The sequence below is a fragment of the Euprymna scolopes genome, chromosome 2 (assembly GCF_053919585.1).
Source record: "Euprymna scolopes isolate OS-2025 chromosome 2, ASM5391958v1, whole genome shotgun sequence".
Taxonomy (NCBI): Eukaryota; Metazoa; Mollusca; class Cephalopoda; order Sepiida; family Sepiolidae; genus Euprymna; species Euprymna scolopes.
The window spans coordinates 194,062,375-194,086,676 of record NC_136483.1 but is presented as its reverse complement, the minus strand read 5'-3'; the positions used below and the strand labels follow the sequence as shown (position 1 = coordinate 194,086,676).

Here is a 24,302-nt window from a genome sequence, read left to right as displayed (position 1 = left end):
ATTTTCTGTCTCAACTTCCAGCATGCATCTGTCCCTCTCACCTCTGCCAATAGGCTTTTTATTAAAAAAAAATTTCATTTGCATATGTGTGCAGTGGGCAGTGTGATCTCATGCGATTCCATGATTACACACCTTATAAAGCCACAGCTGCCATCTTCGATCTCTCTCTGTCTCTCTCTCTCTCTCAGATATCACCTGAAAGTAAGTCGTACAGCCACACAAAGCACACACACATGAGTGCTTGCTTCTTTGACTATTACTTTCACCTTTACAGTTGTTTTCTCAGGGGAGGGTGCGAAATATCATAAATACTTGAGTAATATGTACATACATTTGTGTTAAAGTAAAAATACACTTGTGGTGGTGGGTATCTATAGATTTTAGTTTTACTGGTAGTTTAAATTATATAAATATATATTATTTTATTAGTAGTACAAATAATGGAAAATTAGGTTTTACACGAAGGTAAAAAAAAAAAAAAAAAAAATGAAACACTTCAAAGAATCATATTTGGTATTGGAAAGTAGGCAAAAAATTTTCTGATTCTGATTCCAATGCTGATTCCGATACCCCAAAAGTTTTTCCAATTTTTGATTTTTTCATTATATATATATATATATATATATATATATATATATATATATATATATATATATATATATATATATATATATATATATTACATATATATATATATATATATATATATATATATATATATATATATATATATATATATATATTACATGTAATATGTTTTACTTGCGTCAGGTGGTCAGGTAGCATATCCATGTTACAACATTTCGAGAAATCCTTCTCTTTGTCAGGCATGTGTTTGAGTGCTAATTGAATTTATAAAAGCTCTTAAACTAAATTATAAAAAAAGATACTTCAACAAATAAAATATCAATGAAATACTATAAGTTCTATACAAAAAGTTTCCAACTTCTCTTTTAAGAAAAGACATCTTAAATTATAGTATTTTCCCCGTCCATAAATGATTATAAGAAATTTTTTCCAAATACCAATTTCCATGGTCTGAAATTGAAACTTCTTGGTCTAACATTCACAGACAACATGCAATTTACATAGAAAATACTGCTAATCTGCTGCAAAGAAGCTGGGCTCCCTCTACCTTACTAGAAAACTTCTCACATCTGTTGGTTTCCTACATCTCTGTAAAGTCACCAAATGAATAGCTAACGCAAGATAAATTGCCTTTAAAATAATTTACGTCTCTCACAGAAATACTTATTATTTAAGCAGCATCCAAAAATCAGCAATATCAAATTTTGGGATTTCTTTCTTGTTGCAAATTGTACAAATTTTGATTCAGTACCTGGGCAATATATATTTATGAAGCTGGGGTTACACTGGGCGGATGTAAGATTTGGCATGATCAGTTCCTTCATCATTCCCTTATATGGACACTTCAGGCTATAGACCAATCCCCCCTCCCAAAGAAAAAGGTAATGCCTGAGAGGAATGTCATCTAGAAATTCTGATTATATGAAAAATTTATTGTGATCAGCCCTATCAGCTTTCTTCAGAAACAAATTCCTCAAGCAACAGACCAATCCGCCCTTCAGAAAGAGGAGATAATGTCTAGGAGGATGGTATCCTAAGAATGAACAGAACAGGGAACATTTTGAATAGGTGCAAATATTTTGTGATCAATCCTGTGGACTATCCCTGATATGAGCACCTCAGGTAATAGACCAATACCTCTTTCAAAAGAAAAGATAATGCTTGGGAAGATGACATCCTAGGACAGAACAGAACTGTGAGTAATCTGGTTACGTGTATAATTTACTGTGACCGCCATTTCCCGATATAGGCATTTGATGCAATAGATTTATCGAATGAGGAAGTAATGCCTGGGAAGATGGCCTCCTTGGACCGATCAAAACCGATGACACTTTGGATGGGGTGCAAAATTTGCTATGATTGGCCCTGTCGGCATATCCTGATACGGGCGCCTCAGGCAATAAAACAATACCTCCTCCAGAAAAAGGAGATAATGCCTGGGAGTACTACCTCCTAAAGCTGGACAGAACCATACTCTATTCTGCTGTAAGTGAGGGCCTTGCTCTATAGTCTGCTCAGTGTAGGTAAGAGAGAGAAAAATAGTTTGAAAAAGAAAAAAAGCTCTTAGATGATGGAGTTATCTCCCTTAACAAAGCGCTCTTTCGTCTACAACGATCTGACAACCTGACTACTGTCTTTCGCCTGTCATGGCGGCCGCAATGCGTGATCGGATAGTGTCATCAATGCATAAGCGCTCGTTTTGATGGCTACATTGATTGGCGTGTCCGACCGATGGTTGCAACACAAGGAATGTACATCTAGGTAAACAAACCGGTGACTGTAAGTGTCCTTGATCGCTGCATTTCAAAAGCTTGTGTTTCATCGAGGGGGGTGGTGAACGATTACAAGTGCGTGTGTATATTACTTATACTTACTGTGTATATATACGTGTGTGTGTGTGTAAATGGTACTTCCTATATTATCCTCCTCGTAATTATGGATGTGAACGAAGCTCACGTGCAGACCCTGTTGGGCATGGGCTTCCCGTGCGAGAGGGACATCCACCGCGCCCTCCTCTGCAGTAAGAACGACCTGACCGACGCCGTGGCCATCCTGACGGAGGATCACACGGGCCCCACCTATGAACCCTTGAATCAACTACAGCTGGGTCCCTCTACCGCGCCTTCCTCGTCCGCGGTCGTGGTGGGCCGTGCTTCCACCACTGACCAGGGGCGACTCAACAACAACACTAACACCAGTACGACTACCTCAGAATACCTCAAACAGAACCCATCTCAAAGATTTGACGATAATGTCGGGGAAGCAGGAGTAAGTATTATTTTGTTGTTGATCGTTTTGTCTAGGTTTCGCTTATTCCTTCTATTTCATCGCAATCTAATATTAACGGGTCGTTTTTTTTTTTTTTTTTTTTTTTTTTTTTAGTACTTATGCAGAGAAGATATTGCGCTGAATAATAATAAACGTTATTATTTAGAAACCCATTCTTAACGTGGCGATGGGATGGGGAGAGTATATTGTAACTATTCTGTACTTTCACCTAACAATTTACTATACAATGCCGTAAAACTTGAATTTAACTAACTTGAAAATACTTTTTTAAAAATAGCATAGTACATTCTCTGCATAAGTACCTTTCTTTCTTTTTTTTTTCCGTAATTCTTCAACTTTCTTCCAGAATGTCCTATATACAAGTTCCACTAAATATCGTTTGAGAAATGTCAAATAAAATCAAAACGCATTTTTTTTTTAAAGATATTCGTGTCTGGTGGACTGTATTTTTATTCTTCTCACCATTATCTAAATGAGTCGCGAGTAATCACTTTTTCTTAAACTAACATTATTTTTTACCATTAAAAAAAAGAAAAGAAAAAAGAACACGCTATTGCCCGGGATTCAATGAAGAACCCTCTTGTCATCAGCCCATTATTTTTGTGTTTTTTTTTTTTAAATTCTTTTTTATATATACATTTTAATATTCAATCTGGGGGGTGGGGCCCAAAAATATACGCAGCCGCAGCAGCAGCATTGATTTGTGTGTGTAAATAAATAAAATAATAAAAAAAGTGACTTGATCAATTTTTATGATTTTTGGAATATACCGTCTTCATTCCGTGACAAGTTGGTACGTCCTATATAAAAGTTTTTCTTTATTTTTGTTTATCGCCATAAGTGCCAATCTAAATATGCACCGTAATATTAATTGAAATAAAGGGCATTCGTTTGTTCCTTGGCCTTCGGGCCAATATCACACTGTAGTATCTGTTCTGATTCTACACTTCACCTTTTCTATCCTCGGTCAGTGGAAGAGAAATCCTTCATGACCGAGATAATTTTTATTTTTTGTTTCTATCTAGAGTGCCCCCCCCTTTTTTTTTTTTTTTTTTTTGAGGAGCTGGATCTTCTCCACGTTAAAAACCGACCGTGTGTCTGCTCTATATAACAAATAAATAGTGTTACCAAAGGCAATATAAGTTAGTAACTTATCTTCCCTTTGGTAACATTTGTTTATTATAACTTACCGCGCTTTTCTATTTTTCTACCCACACCGTGACATTTATTGGTTCAGTTTTTAGCAGTTTTTGTTTTATTTTCGAGTTTTGAGCGATAATCGAGACTACAAAGATGATCGTCTTATGTTGGTTATCTTGGTGTCGTTCTAACTTGACAACTCAGCACTACTTGTGTTTCCAATTAAATGAACGCTTTAAAATAAGTTAAACACACAAAACACTTATCTTGCCTTTGGTAACACTTAGTTGTTTCTTTTTATCAACTATTCGGTAATATGTAGTAATAGATGTGAATAAATTTATAGTATTTATGTCCAAGCCTTGAACCTGATATTAACGTTTCTATTATTTTTTTTTTAGGTGCTAGTGCACTTACTGATCCGCGCTATTTTTTTAATCGTATTTCCAAGTTTAATTAAAGTTTTATTATGTTTTTTTATTCAATTGTAAAGTTAAAGTATAAAATAGGTATAAAACACCCTCCCCTCCCCATGTTAAGAATGGCTTTTTAAATAATAACGTTATTTCAGCACGGATCAATAAGGGCACTAGTACCTTTTTTTTTAAATTTTTATAATTTTCATTTTCCAAATAAATTAAGTAAAACGTATCTCCTATTTTTATGGATATCAGGCGCGAACGCGGACCCTACGATAATGTTCCTACTTACTTGCCTCCCCACGAAAGCAAAGTTAGACACAAAGTCGGTTTTTAATGTGGGGAAAATCCGGTTCCCCAAAAAATGGGACTGTGGATAGGAACAAAATTAAAAATTGCCTCAGTCATGAAAGATTTCTCCTTCACTGATCGAGCACTTGCGTTGATCAAAATGAAACATTAAATATACTTATCCAAGTCCACTGTCTAACATGGTTTGTGAAAATATATGTAGTTATTAGGAGAGTATATCGTCCAAACCTTAGGAGTTCGTGGACGGAAAGTGCATCTTTGTGTATAAGGTAAAAGATTGAGAAGTATCATCATCATCAGCCAACAACAACAACATTTCATTTTCGTCCGTTTCTACAAGTTCGTCTAGAGGGCATTTCCGTTGTTGGTGTTGTGAATCGCTTTCAAAAAAACACACCCGAAAATATGTGTTAACTATAAAAACAAATGTCTTTTTGATTATTTCCTATTTTAATCACGTAAATTATTTAGAATGAAATGGATTTCTGCGTTATTCTTAATTAATGAATTTTTCACTTAAAGCATGTTTTAATAATTAAAAAAAAAAAGCATTCAAGCACGAAGCGCCGAAGAAGCGGTAGAAAGTTTTACGTGAAATGCGGAAACGAAAAAATCCATCAAAAAAAAAAAAAAAAAGAACATAGTGGCCATCTTTATAAACAAGTCAAGAACGAGGCTATGGGCGATAACTCAAGTTCACACTTTTTCTAGTTAAAGAATTTTGAAAGTAGAAAATTATGAACTTGAGTTATTGCCCTTCCTTGGCTTGCCTCGGCAAAGATGGCGACTGTTTTTCTTGGTGAATTTTCATTTTGACGTTTCACATGTGCGATTAACTTTACTATAATTTAATGTCTTTAACGTGATTTTTTTTTTTTTAATCGTATTAATTACCGAACTTCTTTTCGATTTGGATTATCCCCCCCTTTCATTGTTCTTCCCAAAAGTTAAACGATTTTCTAATTAACAACATTGGTGACTTGTTTGTTCCTGATTATTTAGTTCTTCAATTTAATAACGTTATCGTCATTTATTTTAGTTATTATTTTAAAATCTGGCATTGAAGCTATTGTGTTTTCTATTATATTTGCGCAGTGGCTAGGGATTTTTGTCTTCAGTCCCCCAAAATCAACAGAGATTAGACGATTCCTGTAATGATTGTCCCTGTTGATTTTGCGGTAGTTAAATTCTGTGCAGTTCTAGGAGGTCCAGCCTCCCAGGCTTTGCCTTCTCTCTTCGAGAAGGGGTTAGTTTATTGCTAATCGCTTCAGGCGCTATCACCGGGGAATGCCGACGGGGCTGCCCAGGCATATTTTGCAGGTCAGAGTGCCCCTCCTTGAGGGTGCTGACTTCTCAATTCCACTTTTCGACCATGTGTCTAAGTTCTTGCAGTGGGAGAGAAATAAATAACTAAATAAATAAATAAGGAAAGTCATTTTTTTCTGTTTGGTTAACGTCCGGTAAAAATAATCAGAAACCACACGATACACTTATAAACCTTATATCATCGAATTCATTGCACCCTTGATCTATTTATGGTAAAATATTTAAAAAAAAAAAAAAAAAAAAAAAAAAAAACTGTAGTAATCCTTTTCTTATAACCAGAGACCAAATTAGTACGAGGAGGGGGGGGGTACTTTCGTTCGTTATTAGTTGTTCCAAAAACAGTACTAAAACTTGATCCAACTGCTATTGATTCGTTTATTTTTATTTTATTGAACCAGTTGCCAAAGTGACGGCTTAATCGAGATTGGGTGTTTATCTTTGATCAAAGTGAGTCCTGTAAAATTTTTGAAGTCGGCATTCCTGCTGGGTATCCCAAAGAAGGAAATCCAACATTTTACCTTATTTTTTTTGGTTTTTACGCTTTCAAGTAATGTTTATTTTATAACAGAATTTAACAAATGAAAAGTGAAAATCAATAAATTAAGAATAACAAATTCTCTATATAAATAAAATAGATGTGTGTATGTGTGTCAATATTTAACCGATAAACTGTTAAACTACTGGTCAAGTAACACTGAATTTAACAGATAATAGTAATCATATACTAAGGATGGTTTATAACGAATAAAATCTTTGTTTGGATGGATAAATAAAACATACAGAAATATGTTGGTAGGTTGAAATACAAAATGTTCATTTCAACTTGCCGACATATTTCTATTACTTTTGGTCATGCGCAAATTCATTCATAGGTTGAAATGGTTTAATTTTTAATCTTATCTATATGTCAATAGCTCAAACGGTATGGAACGTGGTTGGAGTGCTGCTAATTGTTTCGATTTTAGCTGATGGCATCCAAGTCATTTTTTTCTAAACTTTTGAAATCTGTACTATATATTAGGTACAATATAATATTCGATAGAGAATTGGCTCTATAATAATAAATATGAAAATATATTCAAGCATATTTTGTGACCGGGTAAGGCCGGACGCCCCCCCCCCATCCCAATCTAAAATAAAAACGGACACTATACATCTTAAAAATTGGCATAAAAGTTTGATTCTATTTTAAATTATCTGTTTCAACTGCCAAATTTAAAACAAAGCTTTTGTGAATATATCAGAAACATCAGGAAGTTTTGTCAGATGTTCTGTTGACTTGACAGGCCAAGAGCAGGCTCGAAGCATTCCCCTGAATCATAGTGATGAAAAGACGCTCAGACAACCAAATCAACTGATGGTCCTCAGTATGACACAACATTGATAGGCCCAGGCAATTGAGGAAGTTCCACATGGCGATCAGTTGGGATATTTTTCAAATTATAGAAATATATAAAAAAAATAAGAATAGAAATCATAATATGAGGTTTTATTTATTTCTGAAAAATGTCAGGTGTGTTTGAAGAGATTTAAAGACAATAAATCAATCTAATAAGTCTCACATTATCAACCAAGCTCTAACTCCTGTCCCATCTCGCAATGTTGCATTCTATATGCCTATTTTAGAAGTATTTTAATGGAATGTGCTCTGATGTACTCCATGTACATACTCCCGACAAACCCGTTTAGCAACACAATCTCATCCCTTCACTGTAGAGATAACTATCTGCCGGAAATCCTTCTACTCTAATAGTTTCTTCTCTCGGATTTCTAGACTTTGGAATTCCCCACCTGCTTTCTGCTTCCCTTATTGTATTAACATGCAGAAGGCATGTTTAGATCCCACTTCCAAAACTGAATGTTATAAAGTCTAAAACATTAAAATAGTGAAAGTAATATGTTTTCGGGTGCACCATGGCAATTGCTATGATACAACTTTTTTTTTTTTTTTTTTTTTTACTGGAGGTGATATAAATTTTAAAGATAATTGATATAAGTAGTTAACACACAAAAAAAAATTCTTTTTTTTAAGATTAATTTGATGTTCTTATGTGCTTTTACATAGCAAATAAAACCCACAATGAGCTAATTAATAAATTCAACAATTATTGACAAATTCCTATAAATCAGAAGTCTCTTTATAAATCCAGACTTTGAAAGGTTATCAAATGGTTTCATGTCTTGTCGGAATAAAATTCCATACAAAAATAGCCTGGATTGAAACCGTCAGCATTCTTCAGTAAGGGTACTCGAGTAATCTGTCATAAACCAGCAATACTCTTACCAAAAACCTCTTCTAAATGAGCCTGTTTTTAGTGAGGTGACATAATTTGACTTTTGTTTATAAAAATTCCACTGAAAACGTCTTTTTCTTGCAATCTATTTTACATCACATCTTGTTTTTGTTTTGTTTTTTCATTCTTGTGATTTTTTTTGTCTCATTGTGATTTTTTTTTTTTTTTTTTCATTCTTGTGTGATTTTCGCTTGACACTTTTCACCTCGTGGAATATAAATGACCTTTACAGAAAATAAAACGTGGTCAATCGTGTTCCATTTTGAAATCGATGTCAGGAATACTTTCCGTTGCTGACATCAAGTTTAATGTGTGTGGAGATTCCAACAAGTGCAAGGAGTGCCGCAGTTGACCGGCAACAAATCGCCATTTCTCCGAATGAGGATGTAATGCCTGGGAGAGTGGCCTCCCTATGATCAAACTGAACCATATTCGTTCATGTCAGAGAGATATGTCTCTGAGCAAAGCAAACCCTTGTGCCGGGATATGCTAGGGGTTTACCCCGACGCCAATTAAATGTCATTTTCCTCCTCCTTTGTTCATATTTACTTGCCTCCACATGAGGGCAGAATTGGGCATACGGTCGCTTTTTCATATGGAGGAAAATCTAGCTCCTCCAAAAGGGGGCACTCCAGATTGGGACAAAAATAAAAGAATGTCTCCTCCACTGACTGAGCACAGGAAAGATAAAGTGCAGCATCAGAACAGATACTACACCTTGTGCTTCATCAATACTGATCGTTCACCAATCTTATTGCTTTGACTTTTTATTGTGAACCAGATTTCATCACTTTTACTTAACATTACATACATGGCACATGAGATCAAAGTGGTGTAGGGTTCTGTTCAAGCATCCTCCTTGGCATTATCTCCTCATTCAGGATAACGAGAGATTTATTGCTGGGCACTCCCACTAGTGAATACAAATGGGTTTGATCATAGCTATTTCCATACTTGTCTCAAATGCTCTTTTTATTGCAGGGATTACCTTCTGCTTCAAAAGAGGGTTGGCTTATTGCCAGTCTCCGGAGGCACTTCCATCAGAGAATGTTAACGGAGTCAATTGCAGTGAATTTGTTATCTGCAGTGTAGAACCATAAAAGTGTCATCCTAAAGAAAACAACATTATAGTTTTATTTTAAAACTTTTATTGAAAAAATCAATTCAGGTAACTTGATTATGTAGTAGAGCTGATGTTTATTCAATGTAGCCGCTTTTAGCCTCAATCATTGCCTTGATATGGGTCTGGAACTGGGAGCATGCCTTTTCCACAAGCACCAGCAGGAGCTCAACGAATACTCAGCAGATGGCGGTAATCAGGTTGGCTTTGATGTTGTGTGAGGTCATGTTGGTGATGTTCTCGGCATATAACCAAACAAAGTAGTCAAGCAGATTCAGGTTGGGGAAAGAGAGAGGTCAATTAAGCCAAGTCTGTGTCTTTTTAAACTTGTGGGCTGATGCCGAGTTCTTCTGCCACACCCAGGGTCTGCCAGCAGCCACCTGATCGTACCAGGTGATCACCACACTCTTCAGCACATCCAGGTACACTTTGGTGTTGACTTTCAAGCCGACTTGGAAGATGTGAGGTGGCATGATGTGGCCCTCACTTGAAACCACACTAAAAACCGTAACTGTGGCTAGAAACTTTGTTTTCATCACCATAGGCATGTCCCATTCGTCACAATCCAGTGATGCATTTTGAGGGTGCTGGCAATGGTCCTGTTGTCATAACTTGGATCGGTAGAGAGCATGAGTTGTACAGTGGCGCATCTCCGATCTTGCTTGTTGAACATTGTGTCACTTTCAGACATGATAGAAGGCTCCTATCGCTCTTGAGATTTGTACACAACTGGCCAACTAGTAGATGGTCTCCAATAAAAAAAAAATGGTTTTCATCAAACAGAAATGGAATCATGTCGTCTTCTCTAGGGCGATAATTTTATCGTTCCAACCTGTATTCAGAAAAGATGAAGGACCAGGATTTCTCACTATAAACCGATATCGCATCTAAGTTTGTTGCATGGGAAGCAGAAGCTATCCTCCTGGCATTATCTCCTCTTTCACCAGAAGAGCGGGCATTGTCAGATTTGTAAGGTACACTCACAAGTTAATGTTGATCCACAGTAACCACTCCAACTCCACTATATGTAATATTCTACCAGTATTTTGTTTAATTTTTGAGTGATTATCGACACTCTACTATGGCTTAAATGAAACCATTTTATTTTTAATTCTAACTTGACAACCTTTACACTACCTTTATTTTAAAGTTTGAAAAAAAAAAACAAAAAGCATTTTAAAATATGTCAAAATACAAAAACTTATCCAGGTATGTAGAGAAGTAACTTAGCTTGCCTTTGGTAACATTTATTGGTTGTGTATTTATTATTATTATTATTATTGGTTGTGTATTTATTATCTCCCACCATTTTTTTTTATTTTTTGCTTTGTTAGCTATTCTTGAAAATACCGTTCTTTTTCTGAGAAAAAACAAAAAAGTTACTATTACTTTTGATATTATAATTTTTTTTTTTTTTATATATAATTTTTATTATGAATCCTCCCTCCCTCACAAATAATAAATACTAAATTTTCTTAATTAAATAGTTAAATTAAATATTTTAGTTTTACTTTCTTTTGTTATGCTCTGTTAAACATTAGCTATTTGACTTATTCAATTTTGGCCTGTGAAATATTAACTGGGTTTGGTTGATAGAGGGTGTGTACACTGTCTCACCTACGATCGGATATGTCACACATAACCATTTGTCAAATCAGTTGTTTTGTTAATGTTTGCTTTTCTGTGTTTATTATCATTAGCTGATGATTCTCGTACTAATCAAACCTTATTGTTTTCAAAATGAACGATTAATGAATAAATATTTATATTAACTGTTAACTCGAAACCATTTTCACTTGTAACTTTCAAGTTTAACAAGCCTAATTAAGTCAGATGACACTTACTAAATAAACCATCTTGTTTTCCTTTCAATTTATTCAAGAATATTCATGCAGCTTCTTAAGAGGACACTTTGACACAAAAGTAATTTAAAATAAGATACTTCTGCAGAAATTAAAATGATAACCGTGTTATTTAGAAACCCATTCTTAATATGGGAAGGTGGTCTTCTGTACTTTCACCTAATAGTTAACAAAAGATACTCTAAAAATCCAATTTAACTTGAAAATCCTATCTAAAAAGTAGAACAGTTCGTAAACTGAAAAAGTGCTTAAAGTAAGATTCTAAAATCTCTACTTATGAGAGTGTTATGATTGCCTGCCCTTCAGGAAGAGGCCAATTGGATTGATAATGTCCGAGTCTGGGTAGAGACGCAACAGTCTTCTGGAATTGTGGAGTTTCTTTATTTTTATAAGGCCTGAGTCGACTCACAGATAGCAAAGTTAAATATAATGTTGATAATATAATTAAATGATAAAAAAATAATTCAACAATCACGTTTTTGATTTTATTTGGAATCAGCAAAATAATCGGTTTTTCTTTTGATAAAAGTAGATTGTAATTTTGCTATCATTATTTAGTAAAAATTCTCACACAGGTTATTATTAGTGATAACTTTTTTTTTTTTTACTCACATTCACCCTTAACATGGCATATCGCCACTTGGACATAAGGGGCTACTATTTGGGACCATGCCTAGGAAAGATTAACAAGATGTTGGTTTACGTTACGTTTAAACTTCTGTATATCAGTATAGTTAGGGAAGCGGGTAACAGGAAGGGAATTCCAAAGTCTAGCGGTTCGAGAGAAGAAGCTACTAGAGTAGAAAGCCTTCTGGCATTTGGGGACCTCAACAGTGAAGGGGTGTGATTTTTGTTGCTAAACAGATATGTACATTGAGGGGGCACAAGTGCAAGAAGTTCATCAGATCACATTCCATTAAAATATTTGTAAAACAGTCACAGAGATGCAACATTGCAGCTATGGGACAGAGGTTGGAGCTTAGTTGACAAAGTGAGACCTATTAGATTGAAAATTCTTTTATGGGCCCTATCCAAGAGGGAGAGACTAGTGGTAGATGCACCAGCCCAGATGTGGCAGCAATACTCCATGCATGAGCGAATGATGGCCTTGTACAGGATACTCTCATGTGTGAGTAGTCTTCTAGCTTGATAGAGAGATCCCACCTTCCTTGTAGCAGCCTTTGCAATGTCCTCAATGTATTTCTTCCAGTTCATATTCCCGTGAATGTTAGGCCAAGGAGTTTTAAGGAAGAATTCTCAGGTAGGGTGTTATTTGTCATTGATATCAGTAGTTGGAGAGGTGTTTTGTAATTGTTAAAAGAGAGCAGCTTAGTTTTACTAGCGTTAAATGTTACCATCCATTTACAGTCCCATTCCACTACAGTTTGGAAGTCATTTTCTAATGATTCTGCCATTATCTTAGATTTACGTACATCCATTCTTCCCTCGTGCATGTTATAGAGCATTGTATCATCAGCAAATATACCCATCTTGAACACAATATTATCAGGAAGGTCGTTTATGAATATCAGGAATAATAATGGTCCAAGGATCAACCCGAGGCAATCCCGCATTAATATTATGCTGCTTGGATGTATGACTATCAATGACAACCTGAATGGTTTTATTGTCTAAGAATCCTAAGAAGGATCTAATTATATTTAGCATACATCCGGTTATACGGTATGATTTAATTTTCATTAGCAGCCGTTCATGCCATTCATCAAAGGCCTTGGATATATCAAGGGTTATGGCCCTGGCTTTGCCTGCCTTATCCATTGCATGGTATATGCGTTCAGAGATGACTGTTAAAATATTACCTAAATCCATATTTTCTCAGAAGATTTGCTTTTGCAAGGTGGTAGACTAGTGCTTGATTGATTAAGGTCTCAAAAATTTTAGCAAAGAGGGGGAGGAGACTGATAGGGCTATAATTGAGAGGGTCAGTCCTTTCACCAGAATTCTTGTACACTGGTACCACAGAGGTCATCTTCCAGCTATTAAGACAGCAGGATTCAGCAAGCTTGGAAAGTATGATGGCTTTTCTTTTTTTTTTTTTTTTTTTTTTTTTTTTTTTTTTTTTTTTTTTTTTTTACAAAGGAATCAGCACTTATGAAGGCCTGGAGGCCACTCTAGGATAATGGTTAAAGAGTGTACAGTAGTCAATGGGACAATATCATAGGAATCGGTAATAGTGGAAATTTGGTAAATTGGATTACTTAAGAGGACGATCATATTGTAGTTCGCTGGAAAGCAGGGAAATGGAGGAGAGTTCCACATGCATGCAGTTCTAGGAAAGAAACTTTGTTCATGGAATCTATGTTTAGGTCTAGGCACATAAAGAGTGGGGGGAATTATTGACAGTGGTTTCAGTTAAACGAGTTTGATGAGATCAGGCCCAGGTGCCTTAGAGGTGTCAAAGTATTTTATGATATCACAGACATGAGAAGGGGTGATTTTTCACATCATCTAGGGTGGCTTTAGTCTGCATAGGGAAATTTGGGAGGGAGTTGTTTGTCAGTTGGACAAGTGAATCGCTGAGCAAACAGTTCCGCCTTCTCGATTGCCATGTATGTAACCTTCTGGTGGTTGGATAGTAGGAGAATTACTGATTTCCTTTTATTCGATACACTATTATAAATTTTCCAGAAACCACGAGTTCCTATCTTTTGCGATTCTATGTGTTCCGGGGTTATTTCAGCATGCTTTCTTTTGGCTATTGCTATTTCTCTTTTATAATGATTTCTAGCATCTATGAGTTTTTGCCTTTTTGTATTTGACTTATGATGTGCTATCTTTATGCAATGGCAGCTGCACAATCTGTAGTGATCCTGTGGGGTGAGTGGTGTTTGCTAAAATACTTGTGTGGGAACATGTGCTTTAATGCCCGCTTTGCACCATTCAATCGTCTTATTGGCACATTGTTCAGCAGAAAAAGAGAAGATATCGGTTCATGGGACATCTCTGAAGTATTCTTTGATGGTTTCCCAGTCAGCCCTTTTGTAGTACCCTGTTATTTTGAGCAATGGCTCATCACATTGGGGTTGGGATTTAAGTGTGATGTCAACTGATACCAATAGGTTGTCTGCATTTCCAAGTGGACTGTGGACATTAATCACACAATCCTTGGGTACTGTGGTAAGAAATAGGTCTAGAAGTGAAGCCTGCTGGTGTTCACAATCTGAGAGGCCAGTTGGGAGCATTACTGCCTGTGTGAGGAAATGAACCATAGAAAAGCTACAAGGAGAAGCTGCATCTGTGCAACCTAAGAAACCAAGCCAATTTTTATAGCGGACATTAAAGTCACCAAATACCTGTATTTGGGTGTTTCTATCTAAGGAGAATGCTGCATCTATACTATCAGAGACATGATCGATTAGGGTACAATCCTGACTTGAGGGAGAATGGTAGAGAAAATATAAGTAACTAACACAGTGATGAAAAGCTAGTTGAAAGCATATAAAGGCCTGGTCATCCGATTCAAGACATCCCTCTCTTGTTAAGGAGAGTGTGCTACGAATATAGACTCCAAGCCCATGCATATATCTATCTTAGTCCTTATGGCAAAGAGGGAGGTATCCTCTCATGTTAAAATAGTTAGAGGGGATTGAAGAGTGTAAGTTAGTTTCACTTAATGCCAAGATATCCGAAAGATGTAAGATTCTACATCATCTAGATTACTTCTAAGCCCACAGATATTTGTAAATGCGAGCCTCAAGGGAAGAGGCAAATTGGTTTTGTTTGGGTGGTTATCTGGTTTGATCGTTATATTTGTTTGGGTTGTCATTTCATGATTTTTTTGTTTAATTTCAGGTTGGGGGGGGTTGAAAAAAGTGGGCCAGTTTTGATGCCAAGTATATATACACACAATTGTCCATTAGCCGAGTCCTGTCTAGAAAGTTGTGACCTCGTGAAAGCTCATCAAAGATAGCAGCAAAGTTTCTTTCCATGTTCAACATGGCACTACAACTATCCTGATGTTATATAACTGATGATAGAGCAGCCACTCTAAGCACTACCAAAGAGTTAGGGCTCCTGTACTGTCAGTCGGAAACAGCAATCAGACAAACTCAACTTCCCAGACAAGACCGGCCTAAACCAGCCACGTGAGCACAAGTCGCATGCAAGCAAACCCAATTTACCAAATTTGTGAGAGAAAGAAAGAAATTAGGAATAGGGGAAGGGCATTCAATGACCTAGTTAGGAAACAAGGCCAAGCACAGGGTGGCTCTGGTGAGTCCCTGGTATTATACCTCTGTGCCTGGTTAAAAGACAAAGAGGGGGGTGTGAAAACCAGCGATAGGTAGCGCCTATCTACTCCTTAAGCAATTTAGGTTTGCAAACCGGGGAAGGTTGTCCACTATGACTGAGGAGGCCTCCCTCAGTTTTAATATTAGAGTTGTTTTTCTTCTAGATCGATGACCTGACAAGATCTATGGGTTCATCACATTGAGAGGGGGTACCTGGTTTCTATACCATATATATTTATGCAATTTATTCTTGGACCAGAAACTATTATACATTTGATAAAACACAATCAAATAAAAAAAATACAAATTAAAAAGTGAAATCAATATAATTAATATTAACATTTGCATCTAATAAAATAGAAAATAAATATTGCAAATTCACAACTTATCTGCTAGAAGCCTCCATTTTCAATACATAACTATTAGGGATCATCTTAGCTTGATTCACTCTGCGTTCAACAAGATTTAAAAAAAAAACTCGTCATAATGTGCCATTGTTCAGTTAGTTGGACTCTAGTGTGTTGTTTTAAGAGATACTAGATTGGGGAGGGGGGGCAATAGAGTTGTTGGGTCTTTTTTATGCTATATTTTAAATCAGCATGTGAGATAAAATGAGTACATTCTTGGACCAGAGAATTCTTATACGTTTAATAAAACACAATCAAATAAAAAAAAAAATATACAAATTAAAAATACAAATTACTTACTGGTATCATCAAGTGATTATCATTGGAATTTGATGACAAATCTTTCCAGATTTTCAGCCTTTTCTCTCTCTCTATTGTGGTAACTATTGCACTTAATTTTGCATTATCATAACAGCCGTTTACCATTGCTTTCTTGCTAATAATGACCATTGATTTCTCTGAAGTTTGAGCGGCAATATGAGTAAGCCTCCTCATGGTCTCAGTACTCTCTGCACCCTTCCAGTGGAGATCTGGTTGGTGCTTCCCTCCTCAACCTTTATGTCTCCCTTGATTTTTCAAAACTATTTTATGTGCCAACAACCGAAACAGGTTCTATCAAAATCTTTTTTTTATTGACTAGTCTGGGTGCTTGGTGTTGCCCGGGTGTTTAGCAAAACAAAAAGAAAAAAAAAAGTGGTAGTAGGCAGGCAGGCTTGAACCCGTACCGTGAAGGAGGAAAAGAATGTGAAAAAAAAAAGTGATGTCTTTGCCGTTGCATCTATCGCCAAACCAGAAGTGGTGAAGGTTTAAATTAAGGGTACTCAATCAAAAAGAAGGGATGACTTTGGAAAATATTGGCGAAAAAAGTGACCCATCCGTGTAGAAAAGTGCTCAGTTGAGGGTGAAGAAATGAATCTTTTCAGCCAATTTTTTGATATTTGTCGTCTGAACGGTCGAGCTTCAAAACGATACCAATTTTGTGAAAATCCGTTGCCTCTGTCAAAAGTTTTAGGCAAACATATAAACATACATACATTTAAACAGACAGGTGAGATTTATAATATAGACTAGCAGTTCAACCCGGCTTTGCTCAGGCCCTATGTACTGTTTATAACTTTATCGTTGTATATATATATATATATATATATATATATATATATATATATATAAATAAATATATAAAAATTTGATTCATGTCCAGGTAACCTACATCTAAAATTTCAAGTGTTTAGACCCAAAATTGGCAGAGGAGTTTGGTAGAATCTGCAAAGGTCAACTCTTTCAACTTTGACCTCTTGGCAGCCAAATTTTCGCCCAAAAACTGATTAAAAAGCTTGCTACATGTCTGAATACCCTTTATGTAAAATTTGAAATGTTTAAACCCAAAATTGGCTGAATAATTTGCTAGCTACTGCAAAGGTCAAATATTTTTTTTAATTTTGATCCCTTAACATTTATTGTTTTGAGCTCAAATCAGATTAAAAAGTTTGATCCATGTCCAAGTAACCTACATCTAAAATTTCAAGTGTTAAGACCCAAAATCGGCAGAAGAGTTTGCTAGAGTTTTCAAAGTTTTTCATCTTTGAACTGATCGTTGAACTTTGGCCCCTTGATAGGCAAATTTTTGGCCAAAAACCAATTAAAGATTTTCCCAAATCTCAATATTCCTTATGTCAAATCTTGAATCTACAGATTGAAAATTGACAGAGTAGTTTGGTAGGGAAATGTACACACACAGACAATTTCACTTTTATCGATATATAGATTACAAGTGTCTTAGGTCATTTGTTTTTGGTGTTGCATTTAATGTTTTATTAATTCAATGAAACTGTTTAAATGCTTGCATAATAATTAATTTGATAGCATATTACAATTATAATAGACCACCAGATGTGACTTGCAGCTGACCTTAAGCCAAGAAATGTGTTAAAAAACCAATAACAACACTAATACCAAATCTTCTGTCGCCCTCCTGCTTAATCCCATTCCCTATTACAGATAAAGTAGCCATTTGTTGTTAACCAGCTAAGTTTAGAGTACGAAAATGGGTAACTATAGTGAAATCCCTTCCAATTAAAACTTGCGATATCTGAGTTTTATGTTACTTTCATAAAATTTGGATGTAAACAAAATTTCACTTTTTTCTTTTCATAAATGTACAATTCTTTCTCTTGTGTCATTATAATTTATTTTTATTTTTTGACTACTACAAGTTAGATAACTATTTTCAGTGATGAGCGATTTATTTTTTTACATGAAAAAAAGGCTTATGTATTTTCAAAATTGGTGTGCACAATAATGTGCTTATAAAACTACTCTCATCTTTAAAAAGATGGGCTTAATTAATATAGGGTTTTCAGTTGTCGTTCACAAAAATATTCAATTTTGAAAATTTTAGTGAATGAAATGCTAAAGAATTTTTTGCTCTATTATCGAAATGCATTCTCAATTTAAAAAAATTTTATTATTAAAATAAAAAATCTAGTTTGACTTATTATTTGCTATGTTCAGTCAAATCTGTGCTTTTGCGTGCACATTTTTTTTAGGGGGGGGGAGATTGCGGGGCAAATAAGATTTTACCTAATGTTTACATTAGTTTGATCTCATAATTATTGCTTCTGTTATCAATTTTCATTGACCATAAGATGACATGATACATTTGTAATGATTTTTCACTTGTTTTTAGTTGCACACAGTGAAAATGAAATTTTAAAATTTCCAACAAACTTTGATTCGGTTGCTAATTAAGCTGAAAAAATAAATTTAGTGCAATTGTTTTTATATTTTGCAAAGATTTATGTGTCCACATTAACAGTTTTTAAATATAATGAACGTAAAATTTTTGTTTTGGATACTGACCTTTAAACTTTACAAAAACCCTTTTTTAAGTAAAACTCAACAAATAAAATTAATGGATTTTCCAAAAAATATAAAAGAACCCATTTCTTATCCAACTGATATCCATCATATAAAGAAGTCATATTTCTATCTGTTTGTATGTGTGTCCTACTAAAAGTCAGAAACTACTAATGATACATTTACAAACCTTATATATTCTGATTCAGTATGACCCCCCCCCCCCAAGCAGGTTATGGTAAAAATCAAATTACTAATTACTAATACTTATTTGCTTGGAATCAGTATCAAATTCATGCATTTCAGAAGAAGATAAATTTTCATTGACAACAAGATAACATGATACATTTGTGGAAAATTTTCCCTATATTTTTACTTATGCACTGTGGAAACAAGCTTCTAAGCTTATAGCACACAAGATAGCAATTCATATTATTTGGATTATTGTTCTCATTTTGAGTGTTATTCTCACATTTTGATCGAACAACCCTTGAGATAAGAACAGGAGTCTGAATAATCCAAATAATATAAATTATCAATCCTCATCTAAAAAAAATTAAGAAACAAAAAATCAGCAATTTAAAAAATTTCCCATGAACTTTGAATGGTCATAATTTAGCAACTAATTGAGCTACCAAAATAAATTTGGTACCATTGTTTATGTTTTGCAAAACTCAAAAGCATTATATATAATTAAAACAACATTTTTGGTTAGTTGTTTTTGTTTTACGGCATATCAACCTTTTTCAGGTTATTTAATGCCGAATCTAGTTATTTTGAGGAACGATTCTAATGGAGTATATATTTTTTTTTTTTTTTTTTTTTTTTTTTTAAAGTCAGATTCTATTTAACCCATACTTGGGACCCTAACAGGTACTACCACTCCAGGTCAGAGTGGACCTGGGAGCAATGGCAATTAAAGGGTGGCTCCACACTCCCCAAGGCCCGCAAGGTGGGGCCTCACCATCGGATATAGTTTTAGGTCATATCCAGGACCAACAACATTTTTGTTTGGAGATACTTATTTAGAATGGATAATTGTATTCCATCATAAAATAACTCAAAGGATTGATATGCCATACAAACCCTCACCCCTACACACACACACACACACACACACACACACACACACACATTTGAACCTACTTTTGTGGAACTATTTCTTGTTGATTACTGTTATCATTTTCTATCTTTTATTTAGTCACAGTAACCAATAATAAAAGATTTGATTATTCCTTTTCTCACGGTCATCTTTAGTGGTTTTATCATGTTTATGGACTCAATGTGTGACCTGCATAATACCACCATCATCATATTCAGTTTAATGTCTGTTTTCCATGCTTACATGTGTTAGTACATTTCTCAGATTTCTTTATTCGTTGTAATGGTTGGATAAAGTGATGACAACAAAGTGGACAATTCTACTATTACAGGCTGCTTCATTGTATCCTAAATTCCTCGGATTTTACATTATTCATTTCCCTTTCCTCGGGTGACCATGGTCAAGAGCATTTCTCCACTGCCATCTCTCTGCTAGCTTGTATCTCACAAACTGATTCTCTATTTCAAAAGTATTCTCTCTTTAATCTCATTATCATGTATGGCCGATCATTCCTCAGATTATCTTCTTTATTCTTTTATATATATATATATATATATATATATATATATATATATATATATATATATATATATATATATACACACACACATTTTTAATTTGTAGTTTAACATAAGAAAGATATCAATTTTATTCTCAGCCCATAATTAATTTTTTTCTTTTTTTTTTCTTTTTCATTGATAACAATTGAAATATCTCCAGCCACAGTTATCAAATATTGCACTAAATTATTTTTTGTTGAATGTGTGTTTTTATAATCTAAATGAATAAATACAAAAATTGTGTATATTTCTCATACTAACTGTGAGGTCGAAACACCCTAATTTTAAGTTAATTTAACTTAACACAATACCATCACTCTATCGTTTTTATGTACTGGGTATGTATATCCGATCTAAGCAGTAAAGTTAACAAATTTGCATATTTTATTAATTAACTTGTTTTTAATTTAGTCAGTGTTTTGATTTTAATATAACAAAAAGTTCTGTTTATCGATATCTTTTCTGAATAACGATCTAACGTTTGTGTGAAAATGTTTTTTCTTTCTTTTTTTTTTTTCTTTAGGGAGACTGATTTAATTTTCAACAAGTTTTGATCCATTTCTAAATTGTGCATTCAAAACAAAACTCACCCCACACACATCATCATTCCCACAAATTGATTTTTCTTTATTTTTATTTCTTTATGGTCATTGTGCTCAATGTCTATCTATATGAATGTTAGTTTTTGTTTCATGATTTTATTAGGTTTGGTGTAAAAATAATTTTGTTTTATGACATGAAGTTGAACGTCAAAAAACATTTTTTTAACTAACCTAATATGTAGGAAATTTTGCAAGACCAGTTAGTGTTATATAAGCTTCAATAAGAATTACTGATTAAATAACCCACAAACATCGATTTTGAATGTGTGACAGAAGAAACAATTCATTTACTTTTGTCAGATTTGGATTTAATGACTGTTAAGTTATCTCTGTGGTTAGGATTGTTCTGGTGTCCAGAGTTGATAACTCAAAAAAGGGTTAAGTCGAATAATTCGACTCAATTAGTTTAAAGATTGATTGCCCTTTGATTACTTGTCAGGATATTAAACCCCAATATCTATCTTAAGTCCATGGAATTTATCCTACAACATCTTTTTCCAAGCGAGGACCATGCACAATACAACAACAATAAAACATTGAACTTTTCCATAAGTAATCAATGAGAAACAGTTTTTTTTTTAAAGATTTATGCCTCTCACCTTGCCCTTATTTTCTACATTTCCTTTGCAAATGCAATTCATTTCTCTTCTTATTAGTACACCACATACATTTTAATAATTACTCTATATGTTCCTGTGGTCAAGAAACTAAAAAAAAAAAAAAAACTTTGACATAACTTTTCTAACACCTTGATACAAAATTATATAAAATCACAAATGTTTTTGCAAAAAGAAGTTTATATATATTACAAGGGAATCAGCATTTATTAAGGCTCAGAAGCTATTCGAGAATAAGGGTTAATAAGTGTACGGTGGTTACTGGGACAACAGAATTAGTAGTGGAAATTGTCTATAATCTGAGTATTTAACGGGACAGCTCAACAAGAACTTGTTTACATTGGACTTTGAGACAATGTATGGTAGTTAGTTGGAAATCAGATCAGCAGAACAGTTCTACAGGCGGGCAGTTCTAGGGAAAAAGCTTTGTTCATTTAGACATTTAGGCAGAGTGGGAGACTATTGATGGTGGTATAGCTTGTTGGGTGTTTTTTTTGTGAAGTTTTGCAAGGGGGGGCATAAAATGAAGCTCAGATGAACACTTTCCATGAAAATAATGATAGAACAGAAACAGGCTTGCAACATCTCTTCTGTTGGAAAGAGGTTGCAGGGAAGAAAAAAGGGCATCATTTTGAAGCTTGTTTTGGACTTTGTCAAGACAGGATATGGTATTCCAAGCAGCTCCTGCCCAGATGTGTCAAGAGTATTCCATTTTAGGACGAAACTCTATCATCTCGATGTAAGTCAGTGCTTTTCACTGCTGCTAAGGTAGATGAAATTACAATAATAAACACAAGCAAACGCCAGAAGCTCTATTTGTATACACAAAGAACATTTTATTTATATGCTGTATGTCTGTTATTTTTAACAAGGCTTCCTAAATACACACATGCATATATATATATATATATAAAATGAAGAATAAAAGTTATATATAACTTTATTATATCATCAAAATAACAAGGAAAAGTTTAGGAGAAAATTAAGAAAAAAAAACGTTTTAGGCCATGGCATTTCGAAGCTAAATGCTTCTCTTTAGAAAAGAAAAAGGACCAGAATTATACAAAATGCAAATATAGAAAAAACTGGCTCAATGCCATTCAGAAATGAAATTAGAATGAAGGAAAAGGATAAAATGATAAATAATAGTTAAAAGTAATTACGACATATAAGAGTAAATGTCTACCCTTTATATGTTGAACCTACTTTTATTTTATTTGAATGAATGTTAAGAAATTTTACAAGAATCGGAATCAGTACTTGAATCGAGAATTTAGAACAGAATCGGTAATTATATCGGAATCATTCCATCACTATATTGTGTGAATTTAGACTGTATTTTTTTCATGCAAGTAAACATCGTTAAAAATAATAGAAATGCAAAGTTCAGACATGAAAAGAATGTTTTCATACTGTATAAGGAAAGCCATTTTAATTTTGTGATGCCAGGAATAGTGTCACATGAAAAATTGTATGATGTTAAGCATTTTACTTTTATTTTGCCTTTGAAATTAGTAACAATTTTAAGATAGTTAAAATGTTGTGTGAAAACATTTTCTTGATATTTGACTTCACGTGATCGTTTCTTAACAACCTTTTGAAATTCTCTTTTCCCCCAGCTTTTGTTCATTTGCTCTTTCACCTGACGAAACGTTCATGATACAAATGGAACATATTTTTTATTTTATTTTAACGCAAAAAAATGATTAGAAAAGTCTAAAAAATAAAATAGGTATAATTAAGCAATAGATGTGTGTGGGGGAAGTAAACTTAAGTATGAATAATGAAATACATATTCTAGGCAACAATACAAGGTAATCACATCATTTTATATATATATATATATATATATATATATATATATATATATAAAATAGGTTTTTGCTATCACATCTTCAAGGTAACTGAGGTAAAAACTTTCTGTAATAATAAAGATCCTTGGGTACAAGGCCAAATTTTAATGTAGAGTTAAATAGCTTGGAATGATGTAGTCTAAACGAAGGATTCAAATCTAGCAAGCAAATATAGTTTCTATTATTCTACATTGGATAAGTAATATAGACATAGAAATAGGCTTAACAAAGATTATTAATATTGTTCCATAACTGTGTGCACTTTTTTAGTCGTACTAGTATTGATGGTGTAATAAGTGGTACCGTTTCCAGATCAATAAAATAACTTAACAAACTAGCAATTATATATAAAAAAATTAAATTAGAAATTAGTGAATTGGAAATTAATTAATATTGTTCTCTGACAAGTAAAACTTGAAAAATCCCTGCTTGTTAAAATTACTCTTGTTCTAAATGATTTTATCCAAAAATGGCAAGGGTAAACACCAATTTATCAGAGTAAAACACACTTGGAGCTATAGACTGGTTTTATTATCAGAATAATTATTAATGGGATATATATTATTTTATTTAGGTATCCAAGAACACAATTCACGAATTGTAATTTTGGTCCTAGATTCATGAATAAGCCCAGCAGATTATGGGTGAATGGCAGACGTAGGTTAAACCCTTGGGTATATAATAAGCTTCAAGAATAAAAATATA

General features: G+C 34.1%; 1 protein-coding gene across 3 annotated transcripts in view; it reads left to right on the top strand.

The window, feature by feature from the left end:
- The first annotated feature begins 2,178 nt into the window (after positions 1-2,178).
- The window catches only part of LOC145300914 (ubiquitin carboxyl-terminal hydrolase 24-like), a 237,514-nt gene continuing 215,390 nt past the window's right edge, over positions 2,179-24,302 (top strand). For all 3 annotated transcript variants that reach the window (XM_080144530.1, XM_080144529.1, XM_080144528.1), the window contains exon 1: positions 2,179-2,856. In XM_080144530.1, the coding sequence (XP_080000656.1) occupies positions 2,524-2,856 (333 nt within the window). In that variant the 5' untranslated portion in view covers positions 2,179-2,523. The remainder of the gene's footprint in view (positions 2,857-24,302) is intronic.